General features: G+C 48.2%; 1 protein-coding gene and 1 long non-coding RNA gene across 6 annotated transcripts in view; both read right to left on the bottom strand.

The window, feature by feature from the left end:
- Positions 1–666: 666 nt before the first annotated feature.
- On the bottom strand, positions 667–2291 carry LOC143419594 (uncharacterized). Its single transcript, XR_013099614.1, has 3 exons — positions 1582–2291; positions 954–997; positions 667–840 (listed from the first exon to the last, which is right to left on the bottom strand). It is a non-coding gene; the product is annotated as an uncharacterized LOC143419594 (long non-coding RNA).
- Positions 2292–3547: 1256 nt separating this feature from the next.
- Positions 3548–21601, bottom strand: part of znf609a (zinc finger protein 609a) — a 31525-nt gene continuing 13471 nt past the window's right edge. For 2 of the 5 annotated variants that reach the window (XM_024803065.2, XM_024803067.2), the window contains 8 exons: positions 19116–19946; positions 13900–14128; positions 9302–9389; positions 6727–8881; positions 6252–6624; positions 4861–5175; positions 4564–4633; positions 3548–4219 (listed from right to left, as the gene is read on the bottom strand). In XM_024803065.2, the coding sequence (XP_024658833.1) occupies positions 4210–4219; positions 4564–4633; positions 4861–5175; positions 6252–6624; positions 6727–8881; positions 9302–9389; positions 13900–14128; positions 19116–19826 (3951 nt within the window). In that variant the 5' untranslated portion in view covers positions 19827–19946 and the 3' untranslated portion in view covers positions 3548–4209. The other 3 variants (XM_024803068.2, XM_076886969.1, XM_076886968.1) reach the window with 3 other exon arrangements.

Below are 21601 nucleotides of genomic sequence, written 5' to 3'. Positions count from 1 at the left end.
AGTAAAGGAGGAGACCCAATCCCAGGTGAGTCCATCCCAACCATCACACCTCGACCCACATGATGACCCTCAGGACCTCCTCCAGGCTGGGACACCAGCTTTTAGGCTGAGAGGTCAAATCTTCATGAGCCTAACAAGTCGTCAAGGTGCCTTCACCTCAAACAGGAAGCGAAGAAACAGCCACTGTGACATCACTTCCAGGACACAGGTGTTTCATTGCACAGAAGTTAAAGCTGTGCTTTGGTGTCATGACTTAAAGGAGGCCTGTGAATTCATGAAGACTAAATTCTTGTTGTTCAACCTCCTGAAGACTTAATGCACCTGTGGGTCTCTTACACTCAGGTTTACCTGTCACAGGTGAGTCAGACAGCTCATGTTAACCTGAACCCTCCGCCAGGTGTTTAAAGTGGATGTTTTTTTATTTTTCCCTGAAACACAGTCAGGGATGGTTTCCTTAGAAACCACCATCATCCCAGCCTGCACGTGATGCGTTCAGTGGACATCTGTAAACGGCACGAACGAGAAACAAACTCCACATCATTGAAATGTTTCTGTTGAGCTATTTGACAACTCAACAGCGCCGCCGTGTGGCCAAGCGAGTGCACTGCATCAGAAATCAAACAAACTTCCAAACCACCAGATTTTTTAGCATTAAACAAAACTCTCTTTTTAATATTGGCTTTTATTTCTTCATATACAATCAAGCAGAAGCTTTTCAGTTATCCTCAGAGGCACTCGTGATGATGAGGAAACATGAACAGATGTGGAAATCCGTTCAGTGGATATCTGTGTGTCCTTAAGTGGCAGACCCAAAAACCCTCCACAGCTGATGAACAGGATCTGAGAGTCACAAGAAAAAAAAAGAATCAAACAAAGAGAAAAACAAAATGAAATAACCAACGTGAAAGCAAAATGACCCGAGTAAATAAGTGAAACTAAAAGTCTTTTTTTACCGTTCTTCAGATTGTGGTTGCCGAGAACGACGTGTGTGAGGCCTCTGAGGGAGTAATCAGCGAGAATTTAAAATGTAAACTATTTTAAACCTGATCTCTTGATTTCTCAGTCGTTACATGCAGGCTAATGTCAGCAGCAGTGTTGGCCAAGTTACTTGAAAAAAGTAATCAGTAACTAATTACTGATTACTTCCCCAAAAAAGTAATCCCGTTACTTTACTGATTACTTATTTTCAAAAGTAATTAATTACTTAGTTACTTAGTTACTTTTTAAAAACACGATTTACAACCTGAAGAGGTGATAAAGTGATAGATCTTTCAGCCCAATTCTACTTTTTCTGCATAATCCATCATACAAAATGTAATCAAATGGAAAAGTCACTTTTTAAAACTTGTTTTATTAGTTTTAATCTTTTAACTTTATGCATCAAGCAAAAAATTTTATTATCTGCAACATTCACTGACTGGAAGAAATTAGTTTAACATTTAAACCTATTTTCTGCACATTCCAGCTCATAAAATAAAATATTTTTTGTGTTTACACTCAGTCTTTCAAATAGATGCAAGTAAAACACAGTAGAAAATAAATAAAGTCAAAGACTCAGCGGTCCTTTTGCTCTATTTTCACCTGTAAAGCAGGAGTGGGGCAGGCGGAGGTTTACCCTGGTGCAGGTGTGCCGCGGTCAGTGGAAGAATCCGGGAGTTTCTCTGTGAGTTTCCCATTACGTCGTAGCTACTCGGTGCTTGTTGGAAGTTTAGGGGTTTTTTCGCTGTAAAAAGAAGTTTTCTTCCCACGCACAGCGGACACTAATGTTTTTGTCACTTTTTATGGAATCAAACTCAAAGTAAGGTCAGTACTTCCACGCTTTAAACGCTGCACGCTCACACTCTCTCTGCACTCGATATATGATCCACTGTTGATCTGCACACAGCTGTTGTCACCAACGTCGCACTCACTTACGTCACTGTCATGAGACATTCCCTCAAAAAAAATCACGTTTTAGTAACGCAGTAACGCAGCGTTCCTACGGGAAAGTAACGGTAATCTAATTACTGTTTTTGCAATAGTAATCCCTTACTTTACTCGTTACTTGAAAAAAGTAATCAGATTACAGTAACGCGTTACTGCCCATCTCTGGTCAGCAGTGCTGTATCTAACGGCTGTCAGAGGTTTGTTGTTACATATTCCAAAGGTCATTAATATTTGATGATGTTAAAGTTAATCATCTTTTATTATCCTTTAAAATAACACCTGCCTCGTCAATAACCTGTATTTATTCATCAGATCACTCTAAGTTTGAAAATGTTTTTGTATAAAGTCGATGAACAGGAAATCAAACTCACGAGTTGCACTAGTGAGCACAAAGTCTTCAGTGAGGAGAAAACCTCCACAGACATGTCGACCCTCGTTATCCTGCACTGACGCCATCGAGCTCTGCGCCGCTTGTTCTCCATGAAAGATTCCTGTTGCAAACTCTGATAAAAGAAGAAGTTAAAGTCAGTGTGGCGTTTACAGCATTAAGATAAATCAGGTATATTTGATGTCTCACTGATGTCTCGCAGACATGGTGGAAGACAAAGAAGCAGCTTGTGCAGACAGCGCATGGTGCCAGCAGGAACCTCAAACCGTCCTTTACTCTGTAGAAAGACTTTTATACAACACGCGTCTTAGTTTGAAGGCTGGACTATCTTCATCATCTCGACTTCCTGTCATGCTAACCGCAGGCTTGTTCTTAGCATTAATAATGTTGGAATCTTGTTGGTTATGATATGCACAGCTGTCACATCTAGTTTTGCGTTTTCCTGTTGGTACATTTGGACGTCGTTGGCTCTCATTCTGCAGTTTACAGACACCTGAAGTCTCCGGCACCGTCACAACCATTAGTGACCTCACGGTGTCTGCTGTGAGGACGGCTCTGGAGACCAGAGACAGCACAACACTTATACTGCAAAATGATTTTTACAAGTTGTTGAATGAAGTTAGTTTGACAGAAAGTTCTGAGTAAAGAAGAGATGTGTCTGAAATTCTCCAAGCCCCTCCCCTTTTCTTACAAGAGTGGTTAGCATCATGGAGAAAACAAAAACACGCTAACAGCAGAGATTTCATCAGCTGAGATTACAGCTGCAACTCTCAGGTGAAACTGTATCAACATCATCATACAGGTAAAATGATCCAACAGAAGACAAACTGAAGCCTTGCTGGGAAACAGCAGTGAAACATCAGACCGTGTCAGCAATGCAGCAAGGCCACGTCAGCGTGAGCAAAATACAGGATGAGATGGGGTCATCAATGAACCGCTGCTCAGGGTGAAACTGTGCTGCTGCTGGCAGAAGGAGAGGGGGGGTGGTGCGTTAGAAGGCATCGATGGATCCACATCCAAAAGCACATTTCTCCATTTGTTTTACGTTTTTAAACCAGGAAATATTTTATTCTACACAATGAAACCAGAGTCTGCAAGCTTTTTGTTTTGAAAGAAGAAGAACCCTTTGATCTGAGCGGATCCCTCCTGCCTCCCATCATCCCAGGACCCGAAGACGTTTCACAACATCAGCTTCTCTGTGGTGTTTTCAGGGAATAAATGAGGACACTGAGCTCGAGCGCTGCTCCACCAGCTACAGGTTTAATATCAGATCAACAACAGTAGAAAAACAGAGGCAGAGACTACCAGACAAAAAGAAGAGTAGGAAATCCAACATCATCCAACAGCTCTTTAAAATAATTCCTCTGTACAGTATTTACACACACACACACACACACACACACACACACACACACACACACACACACACACACACACACAGAGCATGTTTACAGCTACACACTGAGGAGGAGGAGCCTGTCACTCAGTCAGTACAAGGAAGCAGTCTGAATACTGCCCTCTGATTGGCCGGCCCTCCTTCATCCAGTGTTCTCTTTATTTCACGTGAAGCTGAGACGCATCCAGGTAACGGTGTGATGTCACCCGGAGCTGAGCCCGTCCTTCTGAAAGAGGTCAGAGGTCACCCAGTCGTCCCTGCAGGTACGTCACTGTGAGCTCTGCATCCCAGCAGCACCTGCTGGCCAACGGGACCGCCCAGAACCAGCAGAACCCAACGGGACCAGGATCCGGTCCGGCGAGGGTCGGAGCAGTTGGCTGGACGTCCAGGCAGAGATATCAAACACACACAGAACACCACTGAACTGATGTCACGGAAACAGAAACACTTCTTCACGTGATCCAGTCACATGACTCGGAGAGGCGCAGAGGCTGGCCAATCAGGTGTGCCTGTAGAAAGTGAGAGGAGATCACGGGTCAGAAGATTTTACCAGGGAATGGTTTGAAATTAAAACGAAGAAGAAGGTGATGATGATGAGGAGGCTGATGTCCTGTTCAGTAACTGTTTTTTTACACTGAGATTCACTGATCTGACCAGTAGGTGGAGCTGCTGCACTGAGACGCCTGAACCAGGGCAGGTACAGGTGTACAGGTGGAGAGGAGCGGCACAGAAGTCCCAGCATGTTCATGGATGTGATGAGCACCTGCGCAGCACTCACACATAACTGCTGTGTGTGTGTGTGTGTGTGTGTGTGTGTGTGTGTGTGTGTGTGTGTGTTTCTTACCGTTCTCACCTCCGTGCGGGCGGGTACATGGACTGGGCGGACGCTTGCTGACTGGCGACGATGGCGGAGGACGAGAGGCCTGAAACAAAGACAGGATGTCAGAACTGAAACAGACTCGCACACGCCTCTCATTAAAAGCAACTGCAGGCTCAGAGGGGTGAGGTGGGCGGGCTCAGAGGATCCCTTTCCAGCTATGAATCATGGGAGGTCAGCTTCACCATGGCTGTGTGGCTGGTCACTAAACTGAGCAGGTTGTCCTCCAACACCTGAGCTAAAGAGGATCTAAAGGCAGCAGGCGAGGCTCACCTGAGGGGTAAGACAGGTCGTACAGAGGGTATCCCAGGTGGTGATGGGACTGCATGATGCGCTGCGAGGGCGAGGAGCGTGGCCGGTCGCCCTCCCTTTCTCTCTCCCGCTCTCGGTCATGTGGCGTCTTGCTGTCCTGGATGGACGGCGACTTGCTTTTGTACTGGCTGGCGTGCAGCTGCAGCAGGTCCAGAGCTTTGGCCTCGCTGGACGGCTTCACAGACGGACTTGACCTGGAGGGCTTCTCGCCGTCCTCGCCCGCCCCCACCTTCCCGCCGTATGAGGAGGCGTAGTAACTGGCTGGCAGGTACGAGCCTGGAAGGACAAACATGAACAAACAACATGATGTTTATGTTTGAACATAAAGGTTCAAACATAGGTTCGGCATGATGACGTGGCGGCAGCAGCTCTAAAGGTCAGTACGCCATTTTTCAGTGGTGATTAGTGTGTAACTGTGTTCTCCAACAAACTCAGGATGAATCCACTAAAAATACTGGAGCGCCGTGTTACCCCCACCAGCTTTGAACACAATGGCTGAGATGGATCCAAACATCACATTTTATGTATGTGGCTAGAGACCGCCCACAAATGCATGACGCCAAAGGCAGAGGAGAAGAGAAATCGCAGGCGTTTAAATCCATGCCTGCATCTTCAGACTGCAGATATGAAACACGTGTTTTATCCTTCACCAAACACATGACAGGAAGGAACGAGACAACGCCACCTTAACAAAATCTCATCCTATTCCTTCTCACCTCAGTCTAAAGCGCCACAACCGTTTCCACAAGGCCACTTACAGTGTGAGGCAAGCAACAGTAACAGTGACTTTGATGCGTCTTTGTTGACCAGCATGTTTGTCCCACAGTGGCCACCGTAGCCAGGATTACACGTGCAGTGGCGAGATAGCTTAAAGATCTTTAAACCTGTCAGAGTTCGGTCGAGCTCTCAGCATCGACTCCTCTACCGTGCTTTCTTTCGGGGGCCAGTGAAAGTCTGATCATCCGGGGCCGTGCGTCGCATTCGTCTAATTTTATATTAATAACGTGAATGAAAATGAGCAGAAGTAGATTTGAAGCGTCGGCTGGTCTAAAACAGCCTGATCTCATTTGTTTACACAGAAATGTGGAAAAAAGTGAAAATTGGTGGATTTTAGAGGAAGTTGCATGTTGAAGTTCAGCTTCCTGAAGCCGTATCACCGTGAACAGTCGGCAGGTTTACCGGCGAGCCTAAACAGAAACCAAAACCAACAGCTGGCACTCGCTCGTCCCTCGGACGCCACAAAGAAACGTGGCTTTTAATTTAACTCCTCGCTGGTTTTCACTCTCCAGCCCTCGCCGCCCTCGCGCTCTCTTTGTGCTGCGCCTGCTTTATGTCGTGTTTGAGTTTCTCACCTGGGTAATTCTGCATCATGACCGAGGGCATGCCTCTGTACCCGGGGTGGCTCGGCTCGTAGCCCTGGCTGTAGGCGTACGGTCCGTGCATGTAGGGCACGTAGCCCTGATGCTGGGCCAGCGGCGAGGGGAATTGCATGTGAGGCGGGCGCGCCTCCTTCCCGCCCCCGCGGAGCTCCTCGGGGGGCAGCTGCGTCCTACCCTCCGCCACCTCCTTCGCCGCCTCGTCTTTCTGGAGGCTCTCCTTGGGCCGCGGCCTCTCTTCCTTCACCTTCCTGTCCCGCTCCTCCTTCCACCTGTCGTCCTCCTGAAGTTTGGGAGCCTCCGAGTATTTGCTGGGGTAGACGTAGGACCACAGACGTGAGTCGGGCTCCTGCAGAGAGGGAGAAACCTTCATCAGCATCAAACTAACCTCAATCAATCTTAAAACACAAGCGAGGTGGAACGTGCCGTGACAGAGGGAGGACACCTGTACCTGTCTGTACCACATGGCAGCTTCGACGCTCGCTGCTCGGCCCGGCTCTGCCCCTGACTTTGGCTCTTCTTTCCCGTGATGCCCTCCTTCACTCAGCTTGATCTTCAAACCCTCGGGCTGGGCGGCGGGCGCCTTGGAGTCCTCTCCCTTCGCCATGATGACCGACTTGGCCTGTTCCGAAGCCGTGGCGGGCTCTTTGGGCTTCGCTGGGTTCACGCCTCCCCTGGCGCCCAGATCCGTGAGGCTGGGCGCCCTTGACAGAGTGGGCGGTACCGATGCCTTCTGCTTCCACTCTTCTTTCACGGAAGCCTCGCGCTCTTTGCTCTCCGCCTTCTTGTCAGCGTGGCGCTGTCGCTGCTCCTCGAAGTGTTGACGGTAGGCAGGGTTGGAGGCCAAGAGGTGGGCGTGGTAGGCCTGCTCGTGGGAGTAGGAGTAGGGAGGGACGTAGTACTGGTTGTAATAGAGCGGCTGGGCGTACATGTTGGAGCGCTGCTGGATGACTGATGGCTGCGGAGGCCCTGGCTCCACCTTTCTCTCCTCCTGAGGCTCCTCCTTCAGTTTTCCCTCCTCTCCCACCTCAAGCTCCTCCTCTTTCTTCACTTTCACTTGTGCTATCTCACCATGAGGTGGTGCTGCAGGCGCTGGTCCCGGGCTGGGGTTGGCATAGGTGGGGGAGTAGTAGGCGTCGTAGCTGGGGTAGTACGGCGAATCTTTACTGGACGCCTGAGGGGGAAACAGCGCCTTCTTGGCGCTCTCACGAGGTCCCTGGTCAGGCTCTGGCTTGACCTTTACCCCCTCTGCCTTACCCTCGCCGTCCTCCCCAGCATCAGAGATGTCAGAGTAGGCGGGGCTACCGGTCTTGACCGATGCGTTGTCGGCTCCGTTCTGGGTCATGTGAAGCGTGGGCGCCAGGCCGGCCTCCATCCTGCTGGCCACGCCGATGGACGGGCTGGGTGCGTTGTCGGAGAAACTGTACACCTTGTCGGCTTCGGCTTTGATGCTGGCGAGCCGGCTCTGCTGAGCTTCTGAGGAGCCGTTGAGCAAAGCGTCTGACGCCTCAGAGTAGGGGCTCTTGCCCTCCTCTGGCCTCCCCGCCTTACCCATCGCCTTCGGGCTGTCCTCTTCCTTTCCGCCGTCCCTCTTCTTTTTGTCTTTCTTTTTCTTGTCCTTGGAATGGGCGGGGCTGGAGGCGGGGTCAGTGAGGGGCGCGGGTTTAGGCTGGACGTTTTTCAGCTGGGGGCTTTTGGGTACGGACTGTACCACTGAGCCAAGAGCGGGGGAGGATGCTTGGAGGGAGTATGGCGAGGGAACTCCGGGCGCGCCGGCGGGGCGAGTCAGCTTCAAGCCTTTCTGTCCCAGTTTCTCAGCTTTCCCCCCGGCCGTCATTTTCTTGACCTTCCTGTCGTCCATGCCGTCATTACTGGCCTCGTCAGTCAAACACGCCCCCTCCTCGCCACCGTCCGTCACCTCAGGCTCAGCCTCGCTCGTCTTCTTTTTAACCTTTGATGTCAGCTTGCCTGGTGAGGGCGAGGGGGCATCGAAGCCCCGACCCTTCGGTGTAGTGGAGCGAGCAGGCGAGATGGCGGCGCCGTTGCAGGAGGCGGGTTCGGGATGGAGGGCGGGGTCGTCCCCGTACTCGCTGTCACCGTCCTGGTCCAGTCGGACGTCCTGGTCGTTGTGGGCGCGGGCCTGGTGGTACTTCAGTCCGTTGATATGCTTGTACTTCTTGTTGCAGTTGGGGTGGGGGCAGTCGATGAGGACGGGGGAGGGGCAGGTCCGGTCCAGCTGTGGCGGCGGCAGTGAATCGGCTTTGCTTCCAGGCAGAGGCGTCCCGGCGCCGGTCGAGTTCGTTCTCATGCGCTTTGACGCTTTGGTGTCCTCTGAGCTGGAGGTGGGGTCCATATCTGAGGCGGGCTTTGTCTTCCTCTTAGCGGAGGACGGGCTGGCTTTGGCGTCTTCGCCGCAGCCAGCCGTCTGACTCCCACGCCGCCCTTTGCTGTTGGCCGTGGCGCCGCGCGTCTTACTGCTGCCGCTGCCTTTATTGTCCGACGAGTTGCTGTTGTCGTTCAACGGCGTGTTGCTGCTGGGACGCATCCTCTTACCTCGACCGCGGCCGCTCCGCATTTCCACGTCACTGGTGGGAGACTCGCAGAACCTAAAAACACAGAGGTGGACATCAGCGAGCCGAAAGACACACCTGACCTCACCTGTACCAAAGGTAACCAAAGGTGTCACGCAGCTGACTCAAACAAACCATCGTACAGCGCACAGAGCCGCAGCTGTCCATTATCAGTAATCGAGTATTGATTACTCCATCGAGTAATTGGATGAGACTTACGTTTGTCTTATTAATGAGCAATAATAAGTTGTTTTGTTTACCTGCATGAAACCTACAGCCTTTCCCTGTGTTTACGTCTGCAGGTATCGACCACGTGTCTCACTACAGGCTCATCTGTATGTTTGTCCCTGACACGTGTCTACGTGTTTACATGGTGGTGACTGAGCGTAGCAAGAACGAGCTTGTTTTATACTCGAGATCTCGGCCGAACGGCGTGAGCCTGAGTCGTTTCTGTACCTCGGCGGCGCCCAGTCGTGCCGCGTGCAGTCCAGCAGAGTTCCAACGTACGTCTTGTTCCTCCAGGTGACGTTCACAACCAGCATACCTGCAGAAAAACACACAGGCAAACCATGAACACGAGACATTTTTAGCTACTCGGCACGGAGGTTCTTTCAGCACTGTGTTTCGGCTCAGTTAAACTCAACTTGAGTTTTGAATTTCTTACAGCTTTACAAAATTAAAGAGAGCGCTGGGCCTTATATCAGCTTACATTAAAAGAAGCAAAGCGGAAACACTTTGCAAACATTATTATGGTGAATTATCAGAAACCACACATATTGTTTAAGCCCTCTTTCTGATCTCAGTTTTGAGCCGTCACATGAAATGTGTGAAAAGTTTCTGCACTTCTTTATAAAGAAGGTAGCCTCGGCTAGGGCGCGGATTACTTTGCCCACATCTGACGCCTCTGATCCTCCAGTTTGCTCGGCTGTCTTTCAACAGAGTCGGTTACTCTTGCTCAGCTACAGGAGGTGGTGGATCATCTAAAGCCTGTAGGCTCGCCCTACGATGCCATCCCTCCCCGTTTTCTGAAAGAAGTTTCTTCTACCACAGGTTCAACTATTTTAACCATTTTAAAAAGCAGCCTTACTTCAGGTGTGGTTCCAAAGAATTTCAAAGATGCAATTGTGCAACCACTTCTTAAGAAACCTGGGCTAGATACAAACGCTGTTGATATCTAATATCTAAGCTGCGCTTGGAAAAAGTAGCATGTAATTGATCCCGTTTTTGAATGCACAAAATGTTCAGATGATTTTCCAGTCTGGTTTTAAAGCAATGCATAGCACTGAATCAGCACTTTTAAGAATTTTAATGACATATTTTATCATGCGATTCTGGTGAAAGTGTCCTTCTTATCTTACTCGATTTAACTGCTGCATTTGACACTGTAGACCATGAAATTTCAATCTCGTGTTTGGAGCAGTGTGTCGGTGTAACAGGTTCTGAAATGGTTCAGGTCTTACTTAACAAACGGAGTCCTCCCGTGCTCCGCTGTCTCATGGAGTACCACAGGGTTCCGTTCTGGGCCCTATCCTGCTTTCGCTTTATTTACCTCCCTTGGGCTCAATTTTTAGGAGACACGGACTCTCGTTTCACTGTTCTGCAGATGACTGCCAGATTCATATTCCTCTTAAAAAGAAAGATGGGTCGTCTGTAAATCGCTTACGAACATGTCTGGAGGACGTCAAGTCGTGGTTGGCGCTAAACTTTCTTTGTTTTAATGATTCTAACACTGAAGTAATGGTGTTCAGACCTCCTCCGCTGCTGTTCCGTGTGTTGCTTTGCAAACCCCGAAATCCTGAACTTAAGCTTGAAAGCCAGATCGGGTCGGTTGTAAGGTCTAGTTTCTTTCATCTGAGGCAGCTGGCACTTTGAAACAGTAATCCGTGTCTTTGCAACCGCTCGGCTGGGTTACTGTGATTCTCTTCATTTTGGGGTGAGTCGATCTTCTGTTCTTCGACTGCAGCTAGCTCAGAATGCTGCTGCACGTCTTTTGACTGGCACTCGTAGATGTGAGCACATCACCCAGTTTTATATTCACTTCATTGGCTGCCCGTGCATTTTAGGATCATTTTAAGCTGCTTTTATTTGTTTTTAAATATCTGTCCAATGCTGCCCCTCTGTACCTCTCTGAGCTCTTCATCCACACATACCCTCCCGGCCCCTCAGGTGGGCAGACCAGCTCCTCCTGAGCGAGCCCAGGACTAATCGTGAGCTCAGAGGGGATCGGGCGTTTGCTGTGGCAGCACCAAAACTGTGGAATGAGTTGCCTTTACATGTTAGACAGGACCTTCCTTATCTGTTTTTAAATCACGTCTTAAAACATATTTATTTACCTTGGCTTTCAGCCAAACTTACAGGGGGATTTCCTGCACATTGCTTTCACTTTTTCACTCGGCGCCTGTCGCCGTCTTCTCTCGGCTGCTCTGGACTTTCCGTTTTACCATCCAAGCAGCTGATTGGCTCATTAGAAGCTGGGGCTGCGGACTTACTCTGGAGGCCTCTCTGCGGATGAATGCTGGTGATGTGTAACACCCTCAGGTGCTTTTATGAGCCAGTTCCTCGTCAGCTGATGCAGATTACGTTTTTAGCTAGCACTATCATAAATGTATATCATAAATTTGGATATCGGCCGACACTGATATGAATCTGATACAGTTTTCTTTAATCAATAAAACTGTTTTTTTTTATATATCTTGCTGCATTTTGTATAAGTTCATACTCAAGTTTAAATAAACAACACTAAAGCTATTCTGTTATACTGTATGTAAAAAATGCACTGCACCCAAAATATTTCATAGTTCAGCAAAACTGATCAATCTAGTAAACTTAAACCTGCACCATCCTCCCTATTCTGGTATTTTAAAGAGTACTTAGCAGAAATATTAGGCAACCAAACTAATAAGGTTGCAAACTCCCAGCAAAAAAAAAAAAAATAGGGAACCACCCCTCACGCTCCACCTCATGATGCTTAATCGACGTAATCAACCTTAATTTGATGCAGTGTGAGAAAAAAAATGCACAGAAATCAATTATTTTTCAAGAAATATTAAATAGATTCAACATCTTCCTTCAACAAAATTGCAGACTGCACAGATGGTTCCCAAAGGAAAAAGTACTATAGCTTACTAGGGTATATTAGACTTAACAGTTACTATATACAGTAATGGACTTTATACATTTTACATCAGATTAAAACTTTGGGTGTCAGATAATTATTTATTAAAAGCTCGACATTTTAAATGAGAATAAGAAAGAAAAGTATGTCTTTGTGCCCCCTTTTCCCTGTTCATGCCCTATCGGCCCCCCTGGCTAAACTTTGCTAGATCCGCCCCTGCACAGTTACCAGCCGTCAGCTGTAGAAAAAGATCCTCGAGTAGAAAGTAATATTAAATAAATTCTAACAACAGTTTAAGCTTAAACGTGCTGCTGCTGTTCAGCCGCTGGTTTCCTCTTTCTGGTGCAAAGTGGGCCAAAAACAAAGAAGAGAGACGATCAGCTGATCATTGATCAGTTTCATGATTGAAGCAGCAGCAAGAAGAGGCAGTCGCTCCATATATCGGTTGATGAAATGCTGGTTTGGTTGAGTATTTGTAGCCTCGCTACCAGACCACAGGGCACGCCACAGCCTCTCTATCACGTGACCACACTGTTGCGACGTGCTACGGTTATGAGCCGAGTTACGCCGTGTTGCAAGTTTTGTGAGGTGCTTTTTTGATATTTAATGGATCGTATTACATTTTTTATTTCTCTCCAATATCCGATCCAGTAATTTACGTCAGTATCGGGCCGATACCGATACGTAATATCGGATCGGTCCATCTCTAGTGCAGTTATTAAAAAAACAAACAAACAAAAAAACAAAACAAAAGACTTCACATTGAAGTACAAACATCATTTTTTGTTGGTTTGAAAAAGCCAAAAGTTTTCTGACCCCACAATTAGGATGAAGGGATAGGAGTTAAGCTCCTCCCCTCTGGGGTCTCCACTTTAACAAATGAGTCCTCAGAGTAACTCCCCACACTTACAGCTCCTTTCTTCGATGTGCTGACGTGACTGTATCAAAGCACGGAAGCTGCGAGTGCAGCAGGAAGCAGACGTCTAGATGCGACTTTCCTCCCCGGCTGGGACGCAGATGTCGAACGCTTTCATACCAGCGTCACGCTCGGCGGGTTTCTGAGGTCGAACCGCATCAGTGATTGGCTGACAGTGGAGCTAATTAAAGAGTGAGATTGAGTACTTCAGCAGAGCTTTCCACTAACAGGAGCACTTCTAATGAACAGCTTCCTGCCCGAGCCTATCACCTCCACACAGGTTTTCCTCCAGCTACACGCCACTCTGCATTCGGCGTCCACAGGACGTGCAGACACGCTCACAGGACGTCACTGAATAAAAACTGAGATGCACGACTGTTCAGCAGGGCCGTAATCCAGACAATAAACTGGACCTGATCTTTTCACAGAGCTCCACACTGGCTCAGCATCGGCAGCTCTGGACGCACATCACACCTGCTCAGAGGGGTGGAGTCATGAACGTTCAACCCAAGCTGATAAAACTGATGCATGTGTTTGTTACAGTATATCAGAAGGTGTTTTTTTCTCTGCAACAGCCAAAGGCAAAGAAAAAGTACTGACGGACCAATCATTTCATTTTTGTGGCTGAGTTATTGGTCCCACTGCAGCTGCATGAGGCTCAGCAGCAGTGAGAGGTCAGTGAAACATCAGAGCATTAATGAAGCACCTTTTCTCTAATCTAACGGGAGTTTTGTGGAGTGAAGGTGCAGAAAAGCTTTCTTTTTGGAATAATTTGGATTGACAGGAAGACAGCGCGGTGTCCGCTCGCCGTCGCAGCTCGTAAAGGTTTGCTGCAGAAACCGAGAGTCTCTCGCTTCTTGTTTGGTTCGTTGTTCGTGTGCACGGCTCTTCTTCAGCAGAATGGGAAACGATGTTCAGGCCGGGGTAGTGCGAGTGCCTCTGATGAGCGCTCATTTTGTTCTTCAAATAAACACACGTAAAATAAAACTACGCAGCCATCTACTGCGATAACGCTTTTCTCACCGTCCTCCGTCTCCTGCCACACGATGCCCTCCAGGTTCACGCTGGTTCCCGGCTCACAGGGTCCCAGGCACTCCGGCTCGGTCGCCAGCGCCGCGTCAACGGTGTTCACGGCGATCGAGCGTGTGCGGACCATGATCTGCTCGCAGGGAGACGAGATGTCGCCGCTGCTGGGGACGGAGCCGAGGAGGTGGAGAGGGGGAGGAGCTGGGGTGGAGACTGGAGACTCCATCTGGACGGAGGACAGAGAAGACAAGAGAGAAATCAAACACGTGAGTGCAACCACAGGAGAGCTGGAAGGAAATCCAACCTAATGTTTAGTTGGTGCCAAAACAAAGAGAACCACTTATCACGTTAAAGAAATAAAGATCATTTATTCCCCGTGACGGGAACAGCACCTTTGACCTTCTTCAATCCTTGGCTGCCCATCAAGGCGGCACTCAAACATCTACCGTCTCTCTCTGAGGTAAAACTGCAGCTTCTGTGAATGAAGTCTGGTGCAGAACATCTCCACTTCCTGTCTGACAGCAGGTTAAATGTCTATTTAAACTTCACGCCTTACTTCGTCTCTCTGCCAAAACACAGAGCCATCCCCATCTGAGAGGAAGCAGTTTTTAATTATGGTTTTAAAGTCCCACCTTGACCCACCTGGAACATACACGTTGGTTTTCAGGTAAATTTGACAGTGCTGAGAGCTGACGATGAGGGCGGTCCACACCGTCCTCTTCTTTAAGAATGAGAGCTGCTGCCTGGATGCAGGGAAAACCGCTGAGGAGCAGGAAAACCTCAGACTAGCTCTCAAAGACAGAATGACAGGGGGCGGGGTTACACCTCCACTATTGGCCACAGACCATCCTTGCTCCTCCTCATTCAGCCGGAGCAGTATTTATTACAAGCAACAGGCAGATCAGCCTCTCTCTGGATCTCAGACGGAGGCAGAGGGCTGACGAGGGACCCGACAGAACCTCGGGCCACTCCGCTGGCCGGTGGGTTGACAAAGCGCTAGCCTGAGGAGTGAAGACGAGGAGCGTTTGCTCAAAGGTTTCTCTGTTTTATTGTCACCTGACAGCATAAACCGCCTTGAGACGTCTGCTGTTGTGATCTGGAGCCATACAAATAAAACTGAGTTTAACAGGAATCAGGCTTTAGGGTCTGGACTAGTGCTGCGCCATATCATACCGCTCACGGTAACACCGGTGTAACGTTGGGCAACGATAAGAAAATGAAACATGGCGATAGAATATGGGTAAAAACGCGCATGTGCAGTGCCTTTGTTTTCATACGCACATGGCGGAAAAAGCACGGCGGCGACGCAGAACGAGAAGAGTGAAAGTGGATCGTTGAGTGAAACAGATGAACCAGAACTGGTTTGTAAAAATGCTGCAGCTTCACTGGAACTGGTTCAGCTTTCGTCCGTCAGATACACAACAAAGCACTATTTTTGGTAGCGCATGCTAGCGGGCCGTCGTTATTCATTCTACATGGTTGTGCTGAGGATGTCGGCCAGTTTCCACTGGAAATGCCTTTTGGTTAAACTGCCAGCAAGGAATTGCATTTGCACTGTTACATGTTTATATAATTTTAATGCACATAAAAAACAGCTGCTTGTTTAAGTGAAAATACACTGATGGAGTTTTTTTTGGGAGAAGGGAGCTGAAGGTTGACAGACTGATTGGTGCAGCGGCTGCAGTAATGCGGACGCTGCACCGGTCCGTCGTGGTGAAGAGGGAGCTGAGTGTAAAAGCGAAGCTCTCAGTTTATCGGTCGATCTACGTCCCTACCCTCACCTATGGCCACGAGCTGTGGGTAGTGACCAAAAGCTGGAGAGATTACAGGGAGTGCATAATTATTAGGCAACGTCCTTTCCTTTGGCAAAATGGGTCAAAAGAAGGACTTGACAGGCTCAGAAAAGTCAAAAATAGTGAGATATCTTGCAGAGGGATGCAGCAGTCTCAAAATTGCAAAGCTTCTGAAGCGTGATCATCGAACAATCAAGCGTTTCATTCAAAATAGTCAACAGGGTCGCAAGAAGCGTGTGGAAAACCCAAGGCGCAAAATAACTGCCCATGAACTGAGAAAAGTCAAGCGTGCAGCTGCCAAGATGCCACTTGCCACCAGTTTGGCCATATTTCAGAGCTGCAACATCACTGGAGTGCCCAAAAGCACAAGGTGTGCAATACTCAGAGACATGGCCAAGGTAAGAAAGGCTGAAAGACGACCACCACTGAACAAGACACACAAGCTGAAACGTCAAGACTGGGCCAAGAAATATCTCAAGACTGGTTTTTCTAAGGTTTTATGGACTGATGAAATGAGAGTGAGTCTTGATGGGCCAGATGGATGGGCCCGTGGCTGGATTGGTAAAGGGCAGAGAGCTCCAGTCCCACTCAGACGCCAGCAAGGTGGAGGTGGAGTACTGGTTTGGGCTGGTATCATCAAAGATGAGCTTGTGGGGCCTTTTCGGGTTGAGGATGGAGTCAAGCTCAACTCCCAGTCCTACTGCCAGTTTCTGGAAGACACCTTCTTCAAGCAGTGGTACAGGAAGAAGTCTGCATCCTTCAAGAAAAACATGATTGTCATGCAGGACAATGCTCCATCACACGCGTCCAAGTACTCCACAGCGTGGCTGCAAGAAAGGGTATAAAAGCAGAAAAACTAATGACATGGCCTCCTTGTTCACCTGATCTGAACCCCATTGAGAACCTGTGGTCCATCATCAAATGTGAGATTTACAAGGAGGGAAAACAGTACACCTCTCTGAACAGTGTCTGGGAGGCTGTGGTTGCTGCTGCACGCAATGTTGATGGTGAACAGATCAAAACACTGACAGAATCCATGGATGGCAGGCTTTTGAGTGTCCTTGCAAAGAAAGGTGGCTATATTGGTCGCTGATTTGTTTTGTTTTTGAATGTCAGAAATGTATATTTGTGAATGTGGAGATGTTATATTGGTTTCACTGGTAAAAATAAATAATTGAAATGGGTATATATTTGTTTTTTGTTAAGTTGCCTAATAATTATGCACAGTAATAGTCACCTGCACGCACAGATATCCCCCTAAAATAGCTAAAACTAAAAACAAACTAAAAACTACTTCCAAAAACATTCAGCTTTGATATTAATGAGTTTTTTGGGTTCATTGAGAACATGGTTGTTGTTCAATAATAACATTATTCCTCAAAAATACAACTTGCCTAATAATTCTGCACTCCCTGTATATCTCGCCTTGGTGTTCCTGCGGATAAGCTGGAGGAGGTGGCTGGGGAGAGGGAGGTGTGGGCTTCTCTGCTTAGGCTGCTGCCCCCGCGACCCGGCCCGGATAAAGTGGAAGAAGATGGATGAATGTTTGTGTTTTTTTGCACTAATAAAGTTGTGGAGTTGTAAAGTATTTTGTCTTGTGTCAATTATATCGTCAGTTATATCGTTATCACAAATTTTCAAATGTATATGGTAGAGCTGGGCGATAGAACGATAACGATATGTATCGCGATATAACTTTTACTCGATAGAGAAATTAAGCTATCGCGATAGACCTCGCCGCTCGTCCTCTAAAAAAAAAAAAAAAAAAAAAAAAAAAAAGGTCAGCCAATCCAAATTCAGTAGCGCAGAGCCGAACCAATCACAGCCGCAGCGTCACGTCGCGTGACTTGTTACATACAGCACAAGTGCCAAGCCGCACGTGTGTTTGTTTGGGAAGCAGCCAGCGGGTAATGGAGGAAATGAGTGTGCCGACTAGAAAAATCAACCGAGCGTGACCGAAGAGAAAACAGATGATGGTTCCAACGCCGGAGAGATTGTCGAACGGAAGAGCCATAGAAGTTCCGTAGGGTGAAGGTATTTCTGCTATTTCAAGTCTGACAAAAAACAGAGTAGCGTGCACTGTAAATGTGCCGAAAGCAAGTCTGGAAATACAATAAACTGGTGCATGCGTCACACTGTGCGCCACGTTATTGTTTCGGTGAAATGAATTTCTACAATACTGTTAATTCTACTCTCTGCAGTGTTTAAATGCTTACATATACACACAGTTACTGTCCCTCCACACATACAACTCGGTTCTGCTTCTATGCCCCAGCTTTGTTTACTTTTTCCCACCGAGGCTTCTAGACTTCTGATTGGCCAACATTTCTGCACGGTTAGGAATCTAGCGCCACCTGCTGCTTTGGCATGTTCATAGCAGCGTTTTCCTTCATTTCTGCCTTTATGTGTGGACGGGATTCTTTTTTAAAACGAAAACTGAAAATCTCCGTTTTCAAAAACACCCGTGTACGTGTGGACGTAGCCTCAGTCTCTGACTGGAAGCGCTAATTCGTCATTCGGCTTTTGTCAGACTAAAGTAACTGTTACAACTGTTTGAAAAGCTCAGCTATACAACAAGGAGAGATTGAGAATTTCCTTTTAGTTCTCAGTTTATTTGATATTGACAAAAGTTAGTCAGTTTTGTCTGTTCTTCTGTAAAACAAACTAAGATTTATTTTTAGAATTAATATTTTGTTTCTAAGTGGAATTGACAGTTTAGTCTGTTTCGTTTGTTCTGTTTTGAAACTTAAACAATCTAATCTTGAATTAACAGCTCACTCAGGACTTCAATCCACTGCAACTTTAACCTTTAATCGCAGTTTAATCTTGAATTAGCAGGCTCAGTTTACTCCCCACACTAACTCCAATAAATGGATGAATTTAAGGCTTTTTAAGGAACCACACAAACCCCAAAGCTGAAGCTTTCTGAAGTTATTCTTAAAAGAGTCGGTTTAACCTCTGACGAACAGTCCAGCTAGCTGTGAAGGAGAAGTGTGTTTACCTGAAATCAGCCCTGAAAAACACACCTGCCAGTGCAGTGAAATGATCAGCGGTAGAACAGAGAGGTCCAAAGACTCCTTTGTTAATGACGACACGGGTCTTAGTGCAGAAGCTTTAACAGTGGGATTATCTAAAAACAGAAACTGGGTTAGATTAGACCAAGTTTAATTTAGCTCAGGTTCACACGGAGCCACTTTTAGCTTGTCCACGGCCGACCGGGTCGGCAGTGACGAGCGCTTGGTTTGCTTTGGTTCTTTGTTCAGAGCTAAAAGCGAGCACATTTAGATCCTTTGACCACGAGGAGCACGCCGAAAACGACGCTCACATACATCATGTTCAGTGTGCAGCATGCGGGCTCCATCAACAACAAGGAGACACGATTATTTTCATTTGTTCAGGCATCAGCTTTATTCCTCTTACCTTTTCCCCACCCATCGCTTTCTTCAGATTTCGGCAGTCGCCCCCATCCACCTCTTCCTGCTCCGTCGTCACGACCTGGCCTATCCTGGCTGAGTCCAGCGGCGTGTTCCCGAGCTGCTCGGCCGTAGCGAGCTCGGGGGCCTGTTGGCCCTCAAAGGGTCCGCCTCGAGGTGCTCCTAACGGCAGCACCGAGGACTCTTTCTCAGCGTTCGCCGCTCCCGCCTCCATTTTCTCCTTCTTGCTTTTCCCAGACACCCCGTCCTTGTCCTTTTTCACCACAGGGAGGATGCGGGAGGGCTTACTCGACTTGTCCGTCCCCTTGCTCGGGGCAGAGTTGGCGTTCTGGGGCGGCAGGTCCCCGGGGACCCGGCCCTGAACCTCTTTTTTAGCTCCGTCTGAGTGCGGCGTCTTCACGCTCTCCTTAGAGTTTTTACTGCGCTTGGATTTGGATTTGCTCTCTTTGCCCGCCGTGGCGGACGCAGGGCTAACAAACTTTATATTGTCAGGTAAAGCTGCCACGGCGCTGGGAGGGGCCGCCATGCCCCCTCCCTCCTTGCTGCTCGACATCTCTAGCTTGTCCTTCTCTAAGTCGGCGTCCAGGTCAATGATCAGATTGCCAACACCGATATCCCACTCATCACCGCTGTCGTACGTGTCCACCGCGTTGGAGTCCACACCTTTCCCGCCTGCAGGGCCGCTGCTGAGGGACATCTTAGTAGGAGCGTCCCGGAGCGCCACAGGAGGGCTGCAGGAGGGCCACGCTCCTCCCAGCCGCAGGACGCCTCCTCAGGGCCGGACCCCACGCCTCCACCCGGCTCCCCGCATCGCCTCCTGCAGGAAGGACAGGTGAGACAAACCAGAAAAGAGCAGGTTAGATTAGTTTAGCCCCGCCTCCTGAGACAGAGTTCAGAAGTTATTTTTAACTTGATGACTATGATCGAAGGCCAGGAAGAGAACAACTTTACATTTTGAGTTGCTCATCCCAGTTTTACTGTTCAGGCGGGGGAACAAAGGCACATGTTAGGAAGAAATTCAGTCGTAAACCAAACCGTCAGATGTCAAGTCTGTCTGCGGTTTCACAGCGATTTACACCAGCACAAAAAGCCTGAACCCGTCTGCACGCTCGCTGGTTGGTGGGAATCACGAGGTTGTGAAACAAAGGCCCTGAGTGACAGCGAGGACAACGCCCCGGCTTAGCAAGATCACACAATAAGGAGGTGCACCCGATTCACAACGAGGGAAAAAAGGTGCAAGAATTAAGCTTAATGGTTTGATCACTTTCAGAATATCCATGGAAGAGATGTAGCTGAAAACATGAACTAAAACGAAATGTTTTATTCAGGATCGGAGTCTCAGGTTCATCTTTGGTCCACAGAGCATCTCAGCACCACTGCAGGCTGCGACTTCCTGCTTGCTGTCAGTTCTGTTACTTCACAAAGACGACTACTCGTCAGGATAACGGTGCGCTGAGGGAGAACATGCACACCTCCTGCTCTAAAGCCTCCTTCAGGCCACTGATCACAGGACAGGAGCTCGTTGACCCCTGACCTTCTGACAATGCAAAGCAGCGGGAGCAGATGTGGGGAGGAGGCGGTGCAATGTTAACATCCTAAAGCCCCACCAACTCCACCCTGAGGCTAATTAAGGCGTATGTCTGATCAGTCCATATGTGGAGAGGAGGCGGGCTGAAGCGCTCACTGAAATGTCTGTGACGTGAACGCCCACGATACCGTACCGCTGCTGATTTATTCAAGTCCCAGCGCCGTTTACGAAAACAGGAAGTCGTTCCCGCAGGAGGAAGGAGGGCGGCACACTGCAGACGACCCAGGAAAATAAGTCCAGCAGAGCGGACTGTTTCCCTGGTACTCCTGAAGCCTGTTGATTAATACTCATCCTGTCCAATTACACCATTGTTCAAGAAACAAACTGTACAAACAGCTTCACAGCTGTGGGTCTGCTCCGCCTTGTTTTTGCACCGCAGCCTGCGCACCGTCGCCCTGCGTGCAGCCTCTAAAGGTTAAAGATCGTTAAACAGCTTCTGCAGTGATCCTACAGGATGCTGCAGGGCGAGCAGTCTTTACAAAGGTTAATCTTATTATACAGTTATTGAGGAAAAATTTACAGCTGCAGGCAAAAAACTGTTAATGGGAACTCTTCTGTTTTTAAATCAGTGTGTTCCGAACTTACAGATCATTTAAATTAATAATTTAAAGAAAACCACATTTGAACATTCAAAACGTGCAGATGATTCTTGAGATGAAGCGTCCAATTATTAAAGCCCCTCCTCACCACCAGCCTCCACACAGACGCAAAGAGGTGAACTCCAGAGTGTTTAAGCAGCTTCTGCTTAAATCGTGCAGCATCATGAAGAGGAACGAGACGAGCTCCACCTTGCTTCTCTCAGGTGAGCTTCACCTGAGGATGCTCTGAGTTTAACTGCATGTCTCACCTGTTGCTCACAGGTGTTTTTACCTGCACACTAAATT

This window comes from Maylandia zebra, linkage group LG7, assembly GCF_041146795.1.
Source record: "Maylandia zebra isolate NMK-2024a linkage group LG7, Mzebra_GT3a, whole genome shotgun sequence".
NCBI classification, from domain to species: Eukaryota; Metazoa; Chordata; class Actinopteri; order Cichliformes; family Cichlidae; genus Maylandia; species Maylandia zebra.
This window is presented reverse-complemented; position numbering and strand designations above follow the sequence as displayed.